The sequence below is a fragment of the Schistocerca piceifrons genome, unplaced genomic scaffold (genome assembly GCF_021461385.2).
Source record: "Schistocerca piceifrons isolate TAMUIC-IGC-003096 unplaced genomic scaffold, iqSchPice1.1 HiC_scaffold_552, whole genome shotgun sequence".
Classification (NCBI taxonomy): Eukaryota; Metazoa; Arthropoda; class Insecta; order Orthoptera; family Acrididae; genus Schistocerca; species Schistocerca piceifrons.
In genome coordinates this window covers 119652-136300 of record NW_025728791.1, presented here as the reverse complement: position 1 = coordinate 136300, position 16649 = coordinate 119652, and the positions used below count along the sequence as shown (strand labels likewise).

General features: G+C 39.9%; 1 protein-coding gene across 1 annotated transcript in view; it reads left to right on the top strand.

Annotated features, from left to right (window-relative positions):
• Nucleotides 1-16649, top strand: part of LOC124757568 (MMS19 nucleotide excision repair protein homolog) — a 148677-nt gene that overhangs the window by 13185 nt on the left and 118843 nt on the right. Inside the window, exon 2 of the mRNA XM_047249069.1 lies at nucleotides 1850-2037. Within this exon, the coding sequence (XP_047105025.1) occupies nucleotides 1850-2037 (188 nt within the window). The remainder of the gene's footprint in view (nucleotides 1-1849; nucleotides 2038-16649) is intronic.

Sequence of the window (16649 nt, the reverse complement as noted above, 5' to 3'; positions counted from 1 at the left end):
TCCTTTTTGCATTACTGGCATGATGTATAAATCAGTCTGCCTATTTAAGTTTTTTATCATCACTGTAGATTCCTACAGATTCTTAATATTCAGGAACAACTTCATAAGCCATTATTGAATTTATCACATTGACTTTGAGCCCAAACCTATTCTGTGTTGTGGAACCCAGTTACACTGTTGCGGTCCTCTTAATATTTCCAACTGTATCCGCATCAATGCATATATTATTTCAGCCTGAATTATCATGTCATTTCAAATCCTTCAGTGCATTTAATTTTCTGCCCACCTTTTAAGGATTGCTTTTAGTTACAATGGTCCATCTTATATTTTGGGAGGTGGTACTTTCAATCAGTTTGTCAGTAGCTCCGTCCAACTGCTTCATAAAGTGGACCATTTTGGTGCTCATCTGTGAAACCTTGGACAACACGTACCTCTGTGTAACCTGTGGTGAGATGTAAGCATGACGTGATATATAAGGGGTATTCAAAAAAGAAACAAGCCGGAGGCATAATTACGGAAACCAGTACCTGTATGTTAGAAGTATTGACCCTGGCTGTTGAGACACTTATCCACTTTGACACAAGGTGGTGAATGGCTGTCTCATAAAATTCCCGGGGCTGCAATGTTAACCAGTTCTGCATGTACAGCTGGTCGTCGTCGTCCGAGGTGAATTGTTTGCCCCTGAGAGCCATTTTAAGGGAACGAAAAATGGTGTAATCACAGGGAGAGAGGTCTGGACTATATGAAGGGTGGCCAAGAACCTCCCATTTCAGTTTCTGCAGGAGTGCCGTGACTGTGTTGGCTGTATGAGGCTTTGCATTGTCTTGTAGTAGAATGACCCCAAGGGTGAGATTGCCTGGTCATTTCAATTTGATCGCTTGGCGAAGGATGATCAAGGTTTGCGAGTAACGCTGGCTATTCACTGTTGTCCCGTGCTGCAGGTAGTGAATCAGAAGGGGGCCATCTTGGTCAAAGAAGAACGTCAGCATAACCTTTCCTGCATTCATGTGGACGTCGACGCCCATCTGTACGTGTGGAACTGCTTAACATCGCAGCCCCAGGAATTTCAAGAGAGAGCCATTCACCGCTTTGTGTCACATTGGGACAAGTGTCTCAACAGCCAGGGTCAATACTTCTAACATACAGGTACTGGTTTCTGTAATTATGCCTCTGGCTTGTTTCTTTTTGAACACCCCTTGTAATAACCTGACACAAAAAAGGAAATGAGAAGACTAATATTTGCTGATTAATATAATAAGTTGTTTAGGGGAATTAAGTTGTTGATTAATATTTTGCTGTTCTAAGTTAAAACATTGATATGTTGTATTTCAGCACCTTCAGTTAACATCTACCAGTTTATCAATATGTCATCAGACAATCTGGATGTCAGTAGTTCAGAATTTGACTGGCCCTATATTGGACAAGCTGTACATGCTTTATTATAATTGGAAACAAATATGAAATGCATTGTCTTGCCCACAGCTAAGAAAAATCAGTCTTTTCAAGATGTCTTGGAAATTGATATAAAACTGGTTGGACATTAAGGGTTCTGTGGTAGTATTGTCAGGCAGATACATGAAATATAAATTTTGACTATTACAGTTAGTAGAGAAAAAAAAACTTGCAAGCCACTGGAATTTATAAAATGTCTTTGACAAGTTTAAAGCAGGCACAACAAAACAATATTTTTTCATTTAGCAATACATGAGATAAATCACATGTTTTGTGAGTAGCAGCTATATTATAATACTGTGTGTGTGTGTGGGGGGGGGGGGGGGGGGGGCTGCGCTTGCGTGTGTGTATCCGTTTTAATCCAGCCTTTGAAATATGTATTTGTTACTCTTTCTAGATCTTAAGCAACTGGGACCAGACTTCATTTACCAGGTTATTTCAAATATTGATGGTGAAAAGGATCCTCGTAATCTTATGTTCCTGTTTGGAATGATGCCTAATTTTTTGAAGACATTTTCTTTGGGTCACTTGACTGAAGAAATGTTTGATGTTTTTTCGTGCTATTTTCCCGTCGACTTTTATTCTGTAAGTATGAAAAAGAATTATTCTGTAATTTAATTCTAGTAGCATTGATAGACAATAACTTAATCTAACTATTTAATAGTGATTTCACACACATACAGATTTATTATTTTCTTCTTCTGTTATTTGTATTTATTTATTTGGCCTATAGCTTACATCCTTTTTAATAAAAAATGTCTATTATAATGGAAGCAAGATTTCACAAGGAAGCAATTGTTGTTCACTATCACGTTATCCATTTTCCGACGTTCCTCAGTTGCTTCAAAGTTCATGGAAGTGTAGTCTATATTTGCAAAAATAAATAAGTAAATATCCACCTACACAAAGTAAAACACACTGGTACACAAAAAACACATTCACACATAACAAATACCAAACTACACATAGACGCACTACACAAACGAAGGATGAAAGATAAGAACATGACAATGGTTGGTAACACAAACATGCAGTACACAGTGCAAAGTGGAAGTGAAGTGTTGAAACAAATGTGGTTGGAAAAATGCCAAAAATCAGTCTTCTGAAGGATGCACATGGATTGATAACGTCAGAAATTGTGTAACACCAGATGGTAATTTAACCTCATGTAACTGTGTTGCAAAAGTTGTTTCTAACCTGAAAAATAAGGGAGTAACTAGAGAAAATGAACATATTTACAACTACTGTATAACACAAACATGTATTACAGACCACTGAAGATTCTTCACAAATAAAAGAAGTGAAATGTGAATGGCAAAAACCAAACTGCTTTTCATTTAGCTGCAAAGACAGAATACACCTCCCTGAGTTCAGTTCAGTTTTAACATTTGCTTTGTTACATGCCAGACATGTTATGTTATTGGATAAATGATCAAATTCTTTTTTGGTGTCCACTGTCAGGTTTTGAGGCTATATGGTCATGTGTAATCTTAAGCTTTCTTGGTGAATCAGCTGTTTGTATTTCATTTTAGTGCCAAGTGGAGTGCAGTTGTTTACATAACATCATCATCAGGTGATACCTGTAGAATTAATGTTTTCTCTACAGCCTTCTTTATACTCTTAGCACTTCATACCCTTTCCTTCCGCCACTGCCTGGTCACTTCTTGTATCAGGTAGAGGGTGGGGCACACGATCACCAAATGCTTGCTGTGAATTCTGGTCTATCAAAGCTTATGCCACCCCCATCAGGCATGGAAATTGCTCTCAGCCAAAGTTGTGACTTCAGTTGGCTGAGTGCTGGGTCCCATGCTCTACTGGGAGTGAAGTCACTGTCTTGGATTTATTTATACTCCTTTATGACACAGTCCCAAAATGATCAAGTCTATCTCAATATTTCCACTTCAGAACCATGTAATATTCTACAACTGCAAACTTTATGGTTTGCTTAAGTTTGGTGTCTCTTCCGCTTAAGTCTGGTGTCTCTCCCATGCTCCTTGCATTTTTCTTTGACCGTTCGCATCGTCTGCCCGACATAAGCCTTAATGTGTTTGCATGGATTATGGTAGACATCCGGTTTAAGTGGTCCAAGTCATCTTTCTAATCTCTTTGAATTGGTTCTCAAATCTACATTTTTTGTCTTTAGTGTGCCTGTTGTGAAACAGATGGCATCATCATGAGGTGTCCTTTGTCACCAGTTGTAGCAAACTTTTGTATGGAGGATTTCGAAGAGAAAGCTCTGGAAACAGCTACAGTTGAGCCCACATACTTTTTCAGATGTGTTGATGACATGTGGGGTGCAGTCACGCGGGAGCGAAAGATTTCAGGATTTATCCAATACCTAAACTCTCTGCAACACAGCATCAGATTCACTATGGAGGTCGAAGAGAATGGCAAATTCCCATTTTTGGACACCCTAATAAAGTGCAAAGGGGGTGGTACTATAGGACACAGAGTGAATAGAAAATCCAATTCCAGATTTGTACCTCTATATCCCCAGCTGCCATTATCCTTCACCGTGTGATGGTGTACTACTTACATTGGTCCACAGGGCCCATGCAATATTGGATTAAGAATGCCTACCAAGGGAACTCAACCACTTTAAGGATGTATTCACGAGGAATGGATACAGTGAGAGACAAATCCAATATGAATTTGAAGCCATTGTGACTATTCTTCGACCGTGACTGTCTCAATAAATATGTAAAGGTTTTTTTCAATTACTGCTACCAGTCACAAACTTTGTCAACTGTTGTATTACTTATTTATTTAATGATATGTTTTGAGGGAATGCCTCATCTTCAGGCTAAATGGCATTACAAAAACAACTTTACAATAAGGTCATCCTGTGGAAGAAGAGAAAACTTAGTAAGAGGCGATGTCACTTTGGTAGCTGGTCTGATGTTTGCACTAAAATGTTTTGTAACGGTCACTCACTTTGTCCTTCTGGCGTGGCAGTCTCGTTGTGATGCACTGAGGTGTTTCCATTTCCGTAACTCTCTTGGCTTTCTTGGTCTCTGTTCACAAATTTTCACTAACATAACAGTACCTGGAAACACGATCGCAAATCTGTAGTGCACTGGACAAGACGGCGGTCGAAATACGGCTGGTTTTGATTTGACTATCGATTTGGCGATCTTAGTGGTGTCAGATGTTTAGATGTGTTTTGCACGTCTTGTTATCATATTACAGATGTAGATTGACGAAATACATTACAAATTGAGCACTTGTTATAATATTATTGAACACACCATGATATAAACTATTTATTTTTCATATTTCTAAGCTAATGCTGTTTTTTTTTTTTTTTTTTTTAGAACAGCTTGACTATTTAGTGTGACATGACACCTAAATATGGTAACGTTTTGTGCTTGGGTTTTTGGATGTTGTGTGAGGAAGCTGTGTTACATTGTTTGTTGTTATTTTTAGTTGTGTGTTGTGATAGTGTGTGTATTTCATATTCGTGATAGCCATTATTATGTGCAATGTATTTGATAGTGTTCATTTCTGTCTCATAATTGGCAGCATTAAGTGGGAATTTCTGTGCTCTGTTTAAGAAGGATCTGAATGCAGCTTGTTTATCTGAGTTGGGATGTGTGGAAGATTTATTAATGACTGTATACAGAAAACCAACATACACAGAATAACGAGAAATTACAGACTTTAAAAATTCACATTTATTTTCCAACTTCACTACAGTACTCTTAGAATAAAAGATACATAACATGACAGTCGTTTGACTCTAGCCCCAGCAATAGCTTAGAAATATGTAAAATAAATAGTTTGTATCATGGTGTGTTCAATAATATTGTAACAGGTGCTCAGTTTGTAATGTATTTCATCAACCTACATCTGAAATACGATAACAAGACATGCAGAAGTCATGTAAACATCTGACACCACTAAGATCGACAAATTGATAGTCAAATCAAAACCAGCTGTATTTTGACTGCCATCTTGTCCAGTGCACTACAGATTTATGATCGTGTTTCCAGGTACTGCTATGTTAGTGAAAATTTGTGTACAGTGACCAAGAAAGTCAAGAGAGTCACGGAAATGGAAACACTTCAGCGCATCACAACGGGACTGCCACGCCAGAAGGACAAAGTGAGTGACCGTTACAAAACATTTTAGTGCAAACATCAGATCAGCTTCCAAAGTGAAATCGCCTCTTACTAACTTTTCTCTTCTTCCACAGGATGACCACAGCATTTATAAAAAGACTATGTAACATCGGTATCACCCTATTGTAAAGTTGTTTTTGTAGTGCCATTTAGCCTGAAGATGAGGCATTCCCTCGAAACATGTCGCTAAATAAATAAGTAATACAATAGTTGACAAAGTTTGTGACTGGTAGTGGTAATTTAAAAAACTGTTACATATAAATCCAGTATACTTTCAGGCAGAAGGTACAGGCGCAGCAACTAGAACACAATGAGGAGGGTCAGCCATTAGTGTGTTTGCCATTAAGTTGAAGAAGTATCAAACAAAATCAGTAGAATTCTGTCTCAAAGTAACAGTAAGTGCATTTTCTGTCTGTCTTCAAAAATGTATGTAATGTTTGGTACAGTAAAAGATGACTTTGGGCTCCGTAAACCAGGTGTCTACCATACTCCATGCAAATGTGGTAAGGTATACGTTGGGCAGGCTGTGCAAACAGTCGAAGAAAGGGGAAAGGAACACAGGAGACACACTGAACTTAAGCAACAAACAAAATCTGTGGTGCAGAACATTACATCTCGACAGGGGACTCAATGAAATCTGAAGAAATGGAAATGTTGAGACAGACCTCATTGTTTTAGGACTGAGTCCCAAAGAAGACTATTGAAATATAAGCAGCAAATGACCTGATCAACAGAGACAGTGGTTTCACTCTCAGTAGAGCCTGAGACCCAGTGGTGAGCCAACCGAAATCACAATGTCGGTCAAGAGTGACTTCTCTGCCTGATGAGGAGCAACAAAAGCACTCATACTCCACTTACAGATTGTTTATTTACTCGTGCCTGATTCTTGGGATTTGGGTGACAACATCTCTTATGCTCACACAGACCGATCTTGACACAGTGAAAGAAGCTGTTGATTCTCAAAGTTCGAAAATGTGGCCACAAAGGAACAACAGCTGCAAGAAGAGAACAGTAACCATTACCAGTCTCATGGGAAAAGAGATCAATGACACAGTGAAATTTTGTCTGGAAAGGAGACTCAATTTCACACCGTCACTGACTTCTGTACATGTTGCAAATTTCGTCAGTGGTATAGAACAAGTAATTTCCACCCTCCTCAGCAATGATGTGAAAGAGATAAGACTGGAAATATGCTGTTTGCTTACCAGAGCCTTTCCAACAAAGACAAGTATCACAAAAGCTGAAAGAGAAAGCTGCCATTGGAAAATTATGGAATGTTCCTGAAATAGTCTTTCTCCCTCAGACAAAGGAAATGCCATTGTATTAGTTCCAGATACCCTGTGTGCATCCCAGAGCGCCCCCGAGAGCTACAACACCAAGAGGAATTGCTTCTCGACTTTTGGCAAGATCAATGTGTGTGTGTACAATCTTCTTTATTTTACAATTATTATTGCTTACTTTACCTCAAATACGAGGGTGAGTCAAATGAAAACCTTAAATTTGTAACAACAAATCGAAATTTCATGCGGTTATCTTGTAAGGTGGCAAGCGTGCTACAAACACCGTGCAGAATGGTCTGTAGGTGGCAGCGTAGTGCAGATGCATACATACCGTCGCAGTATTAGTATAAAGATGTCCGACCCACTTGTGACTTGCACCAGGGAAGAACAACATTCTGTTATTCGGTTTTTGCGTAGTGAAGGTGTGAAACCTATTGAAAGTCATCGACGAATGAAGGTTCAGTACGGTGATGCATGTTTGTCACAGCAGCAAGTCTACGAATGGAGTAGGAAGTTCGCAAACGGTGTGACTTCAGTGGAAGATGCTCCTCATCCAGGCCAGGCACAACAAGTTGTGACTCCACAGAACATTGCAGCAGTTGAAGCCATAGTGAAGGAAAACCACCGAGTGACATTGAATGACATTGCAGCATGTTTACAGATTAGTCATGGGTCAACACACCACATTGTGCATGATGTGCTCCAGTTTCACAAAGTGTCTGCAAGATTGGTGCCACGGCAGCTGACTCCTGAAATGAGAGAATGGCGTGTTGATGCTTGTGAAGAACTCCTTCAACACTTTGAACAAGAAAGTGATGGCTTCCCTGCAAGAATCGTTACTGGGGCGAAACCTGGGTTCAGTTCCACCAACCGGAAACGAAGAGAGCGAGCAAGGAATGGCGTGATTCCTCATCACCAAAACCAAAGAAGTTTTGAACAGAACCATCAGCAGGGAAGGTTATGCTGACTCTCTTGTGGGACGAAAAAGGTGTCATTTTGGAGCATTACATGCCTAGAGGGACCACTGTCACCAGTGCATCATACACAGATCTAAAAAATCACCTGCCGCCTACAATCAAATCAAAGCAATGTAGATTGCTGTCAGCAGGTGTCCTTTTGCAACATGACACTGCCTTTACAACAGTTGCAACAATCACAGACCTGCATTTTGAGTGTCTTCCTCATCCACCATACCTACCAGACCTTGCCCCAAGTGATTTCCATACGTTTTGACCACTCAAAGATGCAATGGGAGGAAAGCAGTTCCGTTCTGATGAAGAGGTACGCCATGCGGTACATGAGTGGTTGTGCGGACTACCAAAAGAAGTTTTTTCTAAAGGAATTTGAGCACTTTGTAAGTGCTGGAGGACTTGCTTTGAGTGTGGTGGAGATTATGTTGAAAAGTGATACAGCTTTGTACCACTTCTGCACAATAAATAATATTTAAAGAAATAAGCAACATAGATGCACCTATGTACCATCTTAGCAAGCATCTGATGGTTGTATTAAAGAATTTTATGCATTTCATTCAGTGTCTACAGGAACTATGCCTCCATGAACAGGACTTTATGGTGAGCTTTGTTGCAGTCTGCCTCTTCATCAGAGTACCACTTGCTAATTCTCTTGAGCTGATGAGGGAGAAATTCAGCCCCACAATGACTAAAGCCATTGAATTTGTCCTCATATCTACATACTTTCTGATCATCAGTAACTATTATGAACAAATGGATGGCATCACCTTGGCGTGTCCTCTATCAACAATTGTGGCAAACGTATTCATGGAGGATTTTGAAGAGAAAGCTCTGGTAATAGTTACACTGAAGTCCACATACTTTTTCAAGTATGTTAGTGACACATTTTTGGTGTGGCCACAGAGGAGAAAAGTTTTCAGGAGTTTCTTTCAACATCTGAACTCTCTGCACCCCAGCATCAAATTCACTATGGAGAGGGAAGAGAATGTGAACTCCCCTTTTTGGATGTCAAAGTGAAACTCAAAGTGGGCTGCACGATGGGACACAGTGTGTATAGGAAAGTCACATACACCGATTTGTATCTCCACACCTCTAGCTGCTACCATCCGTTACAGAGTGACTGTGTGCTACATACACTGGTCCATAGAGCCATGAAGCATTGGACAAAGAAAGTCTGCCAAGGGAGCTCATCCACCTTAAGGACGTGTTTGAGAAGAACCGATGAGACATGTTTTTTAAGCAAGGACTGTTTTGGAATAAAAATTAAGCAAGTAGATATTTTTTAGCAATTTTATTTTTACATGAAAGCCTGCACTGCGGTCTACTTTTTTACATAATTCCCACTAATATTAAGGCAGTTATCATATCATACAACCAGCTTTTGAGTGCCATCCTCATAGAAATTTGCCACCTGGTTAGGAAACAGTTACATAAAGCACACTTCTTGACAGTTGAGGAAACTTGTCACATAAATTTGAGATCGTAAAGCATCTGTTCTCTCTCACTTTTTCATTAACTTTCAATTGCAGTTCATACTCAAGTCCTCACTTTGTTGAACTTAGCTTCAGCTGTCCTCAACCTGCTGCCTCACTGGACCTCACCTTGCCAGCTTTAAACTCACACTTTGCTGGATCTCATCTCTGCTATCATAGAGCTTGAGCTTTGCTGCACGTCGTCTCTGTCATCCTTAAGCTCACGTCTTGCTGGACCTCATATTCAACTGTCCACTATCTCATTGTCTCAATGGACTTCAAACTTCAGTGATGAACTTCTAGTCAAGAATATTCCAGTGCAGCATCAGTGATGACTTTCAGCTAAACCAATTATTGTAGACTCACATTTCAAGAAACTGTATTGTTGTATGTTATTCATTACACTTAATAAACATATCGTTGTTTCTGGTGGCTAAGTACATCCATTGTAGCCTATTGCTCCCCTCAGTCTGGTGTGTGTGTGTGTGTGTGTGTGTGTGTGTGTGTGTGTGTGTGTGTGTGCGCGCTTTAGGACGTGGCACATTATCTTGTTGAAAAATGCCCCTGCCATCGAGGAACATGATCGTCATGAAGAGATGTGCGTGATCTGCAACCAGTTTATGATACTCCTTGGCCATCATGGTGCCTTACACAAGCTCCACTGAACCTCTGGATGATCATGTGGATGTTCTCCAAAGCATAATGGAGGCACTGCCAGCTTGTCTCCATCCCACAGTGCAGGTGTCAAGAAGCTGTTTCCTTGGAAGACAATGGATTCATGCCCTCCCATTGGTTTGACGAAGAAGGTATCAGGATTTGTCAGCCCATGCAATACTCTGCCACTGCTCCATTGTCCAGTGCCAACGGTCACATGCCCATTTCAATCCAAGTTGCCTATGTCATGATGTTAATGTTGACATGCATGGGTTGTCAGCTGCGGAGGTCCATTGTTAGGAGTTTTTGGTGCAGTTTGTGTTCAGACACCCCCGTACTCTGTCCAGCATTAAAGTCTGACGTTAGATCTGCCACAATTCATTGGCTGGCTGTTTTTACTAGTCTGTCAAGCCTACGATGTCCGACATCTGTAATGAGGATTGGCCGCCCAACCTCGCAACGTTTGGATGTGGTTTCACCGTGGTTTCACCATGTGTTGGAGACACTCACCACAGTACTACTCCAAACACATGACAAGTCATGCAGTTTCTGAAATGCTTGTGCCAACCTTCCAGGCCATCACAATCTGCCCTCAGTCAAACTCAGATAGATCATGCGCCTTCCCGATTCTACACACAGTCAGCACACTCACTCGTATTACATGCAATGTGTGTTTATCTGACTAGCAGTCATTTCACACCAGGTGACGCTGCTGTCACCTGTAAGGGTTTATATTGATAGTAGGCTGGTGGTAATAATGTCCTGGCTGATCAGTATATTTGCTTTACAAAACTAAATATATTCCATTAAAAAATAAATAATAGTCCTTTGGAAAACTCGATTAACAACTTCTTCTGTTGCTGTCTCTTTAACAGTATACATTACAGTTTTTTGTGTCCTCCTGCAAAAAATGCCTACTGTGGTTTGTGTGTGTTACATGGAAGATCATTCAAGTAATTGAACCAATGGAGTTTCACCTTTTTCTCATCCTGTCAGTCTTAAAATGTTTTCTCATTCCATCAATATTCATAGTTGACCTTCCTTTCTGAAAACTATAGTGTAATGTTCCAAGTAAATTTTTTTCTGCTCAAATGTGCCACTGTTTCTGAGAGCATTTTTTTCTATGATGTTTTGGAAAAAGATTTCAATGAGAAAATTTGGTAACACCAGTAACTAAGGACCTTTTGCAGTAACAGTCTTGAAGGTCAACTAAAACAGTTGGCAAGATGATCTTTTTTGTGGCATATAAATATATATATCATTTATAAGCACTAACAATGGCTAGAAAGTATAAGTTAGCACATCCTGTCAAGCTCTACCAAATAATAAAGAAATAATATGGTGGCTGTTAGAATTTTTGTGTTGCATTCAAGCCTGCAGCTTAATTTGCATGGTTCCTAGTTGTTTGGGAATACCAGTTTCTTAGTAATGAAGGTGTCTGTGATATGTTTCAAATAAAGGAATCAGTGGACAGTAACACAATGACATATACTTACTATAGCAACTTTAAGTAAGAACTCTGATGGTGGAGCCTTGCTACATGCAGCTGTCGAAACATTAATACCTATTGTTTAAATAACTCACTTTTGTAAACTTGCTTGGTCCCTCATAATTTTATATGAACTATTGACTACAGGAAAGCTTTGAGCAGATTAGGGCCACATTTGTTAAATTTTGAGCAAAAGGAAAAGCAGAAAAAAGTAAGAGTTGAAACAATAATACTAGTCATAAGATTTAACACCTTCTGACCTCCACATAAAGAAATTTGTATTTGCAATATGTTTTCACTCTAACGTAGATGTTATGAGAGCTGTAGGTGAATGTTTTGGATTTCTTCCAGAAACACACTTCAGGAATTTGCATTGAGTGAGAGAATGTTCCACAGTGTGTGCCCATTCAAACTGAGACCCTTGAGAATTGAGTAAGAGAACAAGTCATAAAATATTGTCTCCTGTTTAAACATGTTGCACAGTTTGTATCCATTTAAAAGGAGACCATTGACAATTATATATGAGAACCAGTCAGAAAATAATGTCTCCTGTTTATTATTTCTCTGTCATTCAGTTTGTAACATAGTACGAGTGCAAATCAAAAGTAAGTTACACTAGCTTGCCTCAAGAGCACGCTGTATTTTGTGACAATGGCCAATGTGTAGCATGCAACAGTAATGCTGACATGTCAGATAGGATGGTGTGGGTTGTATCCCATCGTGTTGTGTGTGCGGAGTGGTCTTGGCTCAATGGTGTGTTAACTGGATGTTCACTCCAAATTGAAGGTGTGAGCAGTGATAAGGTTTCAGTGGGCTTAACGGTTCAATTGCATGGACATTTGTCATGAAATCACTGCTCTGTATGGTGAGTGTGCAATCTCTCATCCAGGTATTGTAAAGTGTTGTAAGCAATTTGACGCCAGATGCATGGATCTCACTGACGAATATCTCGAAGATAAGCCTGCAGTGTCCAGTACCGTTGCAAATGTTAACCATGTGGATGTGATCAATAGAGAGGTCGGTCCATAACACTGCAGGAAATTGCCAGCATGCTGAACGTTTCGTATGGCAGTGTGCTCTCCATTGTTCACCAGCACCTTAGATATTGTAAACTGTGTGGCAGACGGGTCTCATAACTGCAAGCTGGTGTTCACAAGGGACAATGTTTCCAATTGTCGCTGGCATTTTTGGAACAGTGTTCTGTGGAGGGCAACAAGTTTCTGTGGTGAATCATCACAGGAGATGAAACATGGGTCTACTACTTCACCCTCTAAACAATGAGAATATCGATGGAATTGGTGCATACCCATCATCACAATGAAAGAAGGCCAAGATCCAGCCTTCAGCAGGAAAGATAATAGCGACAGTGTTCTTTAACATGGAGGGTGTGGTGCATGTGGAACTTATGCCGAAATGCATGACAGTAAAATATGCTTTGTACTGTCAAATATAGGTTGTACACATGGAAGAGGCCTGGAGATACTGGAAGGTTTCAGATCGATTATATAATGGTAAGACAGAGTTTTGGAACCAGGTTTTAAATTGTAAGACATTTCCAGGGACAGATGTGGACTCTGACCACAATCTATTGATTATGAACTGTAGATTAAAACTGAAGAAAGTGCAAAAAGGTGGGAATTTAAGGAGATGGGACTTGGATAAACTGTCAGAACCAGAGGTTGTAGAGAGTTTCAGGGAGAGCACTAGGGAACGATTGACAAGAATGGGGGAATGAGATATAGTAAAAGAAGAATGGGTAGATTTGAGGGATGAAATAGTGAAGGTAGCAAAGGATCAAGTAGGTAAAAAGATGAGGGCTAGTAGAAATCCTTGGGTAACAGAATATGTATTGAATTTAATTGATAAAAAGAGAAAATGTTAAAATGCAATCAATGAAGCAGGCAAAAACTAATGCAAACGTCTCAAAAATGAGATCGACAGGAAGTGCAAAATGGCTAATGACAAATTTAAGGATGTAGAGGCATATCTCACTAGGGGTAAGATAGATACTGCCTACAGGAAAATTAAAAAGACCTTTGGAGAAAAGAGAACCGCTTGTATGAATATCAAGAGCTCAAATGGAAACCCAGTTCTAAGTGAAGAAGGGAAAGCAGAAAGGTGGAGGAAATATATAGAGGGTCTATACAAGGGCGATGTACTTGAGGACAGAAATAGAAGAGGATGTAGATGAAGATGAAATGGGAGATATGATACTGCGTGAAGAGTTTGACACAACACTGAAAGACCTAAGACGAAACAAGGCCCTGGGAGTAGACAACATTCCATTACAACTACTACTGGCAGCCTTGGGAGAGCCAGCCCTGACAAAACTCTACCATCTGGTGAGCAAGATGCATGAGACAGGTGCAATACCATCAGACATCAAGAAGAATATAATAATTCCAATCCCAAAGCAAGCAGGTGTTGACAGATGTGAAAATTACCGAACTATCAGTTTAATAAGTCACGGCTGCAAAATACTAACGCGAATTCTTTACAGACGAATGGAAAAACTGGTAGAAGACGACCTCAGTGAAGATCAGTTTGGATTCCATAGAAATGTTGGAACACGTGAGGCCATACTGGCCCTACGACTTATCTTAGAAGATAGATTAAGGAAAGGAAAGCCTACGTTTCAAGTGTTTGTAGACTTAGAGAAAGGTCTTGACAATGTTGACTGAAATACTGTCATTCAAATTCTGAACGTGGCAGGGGTCAAATACAGGGAACAAGAGGCTGTTTACAATTTGTATAGAAACCAAATGACAGTTATAAGAGTCGAGGGGCGTGGCAGGGAAGCAGTGGTTGGGAAGGGAGTGAGGCAGGGTTGTAGCCTATCCTCGATGTTATTCAATCTGTATATTGAGCAAGCAGTAAAGGAAACAAAAGAAAAATTCGGAGTAGGAATTAAAATCCATGGAGAAGAAATAAAAACTTTATAATTCTGCCAGAGACAGCAAAGGACCTGGAAGAGCAGTTGAATGGAATGGACAGTGTTTTGAAAGGAGGATATAAGATGAACATCAACAAAAGCAAAACGAGGATAATGGAATGTAGTCGAATTAAATCAGGTGATGCTGAGGGAACTAGATTAGGAAATGAGACACTTAAAGTAGTAGATGAGTTTTGCTATTTGGGGAGCAAAATAACTGATGATGGTCGAAGTAGTGAGGATGTAAAATGTAGACTGGCCATTGCAAGGAAAGCATTTCTGAAGAAAAGAAATTTGTTAACATCAAGCATAGATTTATGTGTCAGGAAGTCGTTTCTGAAAGTATTTGTGTGGAGTGTAGCCATGTATGGAAGTGAAACATGGATGGTAAATAGTTTGGACAAGAAGAGAATAGAAGCTTTCGAAATGTGGTGCTACAGAAAAATGCTGAAGATTAGATGGGTAGATCACATAACTAATGAGGAGGTATTGAATAGAATTGGGGAGAAGAGAAATTTGTGGCACAACTTGACTAGAAGAAGGGATCGGTTGGTAGGACCTGTTCTGAGGCACCAAGGGATCACCAATTTAGTATTGGAGGGCACTGTGGAGGGTAAAAAATCACAGAGGGAGTCCAAGAGATGAATACGCTAAGCAGATTCGGAAGGATGTATGTTGCAGTAGGTACTGGGAGATGAAGAAGCTTGCACAGGATAGAGTGGCATGGAGAGCTGCGTCAAACCAGTCTCTGGACTGAAGACCACAACAACAACAAAAACTTCCAAATATTGCACAGGTTGTGTATGGCAATTAAAGAAAAACGGCAGGGAAAAATTGAGTGCTGGTGTGATTTTGTTGCATAATAATGCAACACTGCTCTTGGCCCACCAAACATCAGAACAGCTGCATTGATTCAAGTGGGAGGTATGGCAACGTCCTCCGTACAGTCCAGACCTAGCACCAAGCGATTGTCATATGGCATGAAAGAGGGTCTCAATGGACAACGATTCTGAACCAATGAGTATGTGAATGCTGCTGTATTCAGATGGTTACATAGTGCTGGGGATGATTACTATGCATCTGCAATCAAAAAGAAATGTTTATATTCGCTTGGTGACTTTGCGGAAAAAGAACTTACGTTGTATGCTGTCATAGCCGTTTTGCCTATGTGTATGTGCTTTAATAAATGGCCATAAATTTTAAGTGTAATGTACATTTTGATTTGCCCTCTTAATTATAAATTTGGTGCACTTCCACAAACCACCTCCTACAGTAACAGTATCCTGCATCAACAGATGGCAGCACTGTATAGCTTTAGAAAAGGCCAACACTGATGTACATATAAGAAAGCATTTTGTAACTGAACTCATTGCTGCAGAAGGTGAAATATCCAGTTGTATTCACGAAAGGCCAAAGAAGGTATGAGTAGATACTGCAGTGTATTTCAGCACTGTTAGACAATGAATTTGTGGCTCTAGAGAAGCTGAATGGCAAACACAGTTGGCTAATGCAACACGGCTGCTGACCAGCATATCAGCCGAGGTTGACAGCCATGTAGTAATTGATGAAGTGTATCACTAGTTATCCATTAGTAAAGGCAATGTGACGGCTATTGTTGAAAAACTAGCTTACTCCAAAATTCGTGCATGCTGAGTACCAAAAGACAGGGGAAGTCTTGCCCCATCCATCATGCTGAGCTGACCTTGTACCATCAGACTTCCATTTGTTTGTCTTTCTCTAAGTAGTTCAGTGAGGGCGAAGAAGTTGAGACCTTGAAAATTGTGTGCACCAATGATGGGAAACAAGACAATGGTTTTTACAAGTAGCAGAACAGCCATAACAATGTAAACAGAAACCATATAAACAGCCTTGACATACATTGAAAATGTAGCCAAAGTAACAGGCGAAAAAATAGTTTTAAGTAGTTTCTCACTGTACGTCTTAAACATCTACAGACCGCCAAATGGGTGCATAGAAACATTCATTGAAAACATAGGAGAGCTCTTACATATCATCCTAAGCAAGAACTGTGCTCTTGTACTACTAGGTGACCTAAACATAAACACATTGCAAGACACCTGTGACAGTAGGGAGCTCCTGAACACAATGAAAACATATGGCTTATAAAATGCAATAGCCACTCCAACACGTATAACTGCAAACTCCTTTACTCAAATAGGTCACATCTTCACAAATTTAAGAGACTTTAAGTACAAAAGTGAAGATATAGAAATGACCCTATCAGACCATGATGCAATAAAAATATGACTACCGTATT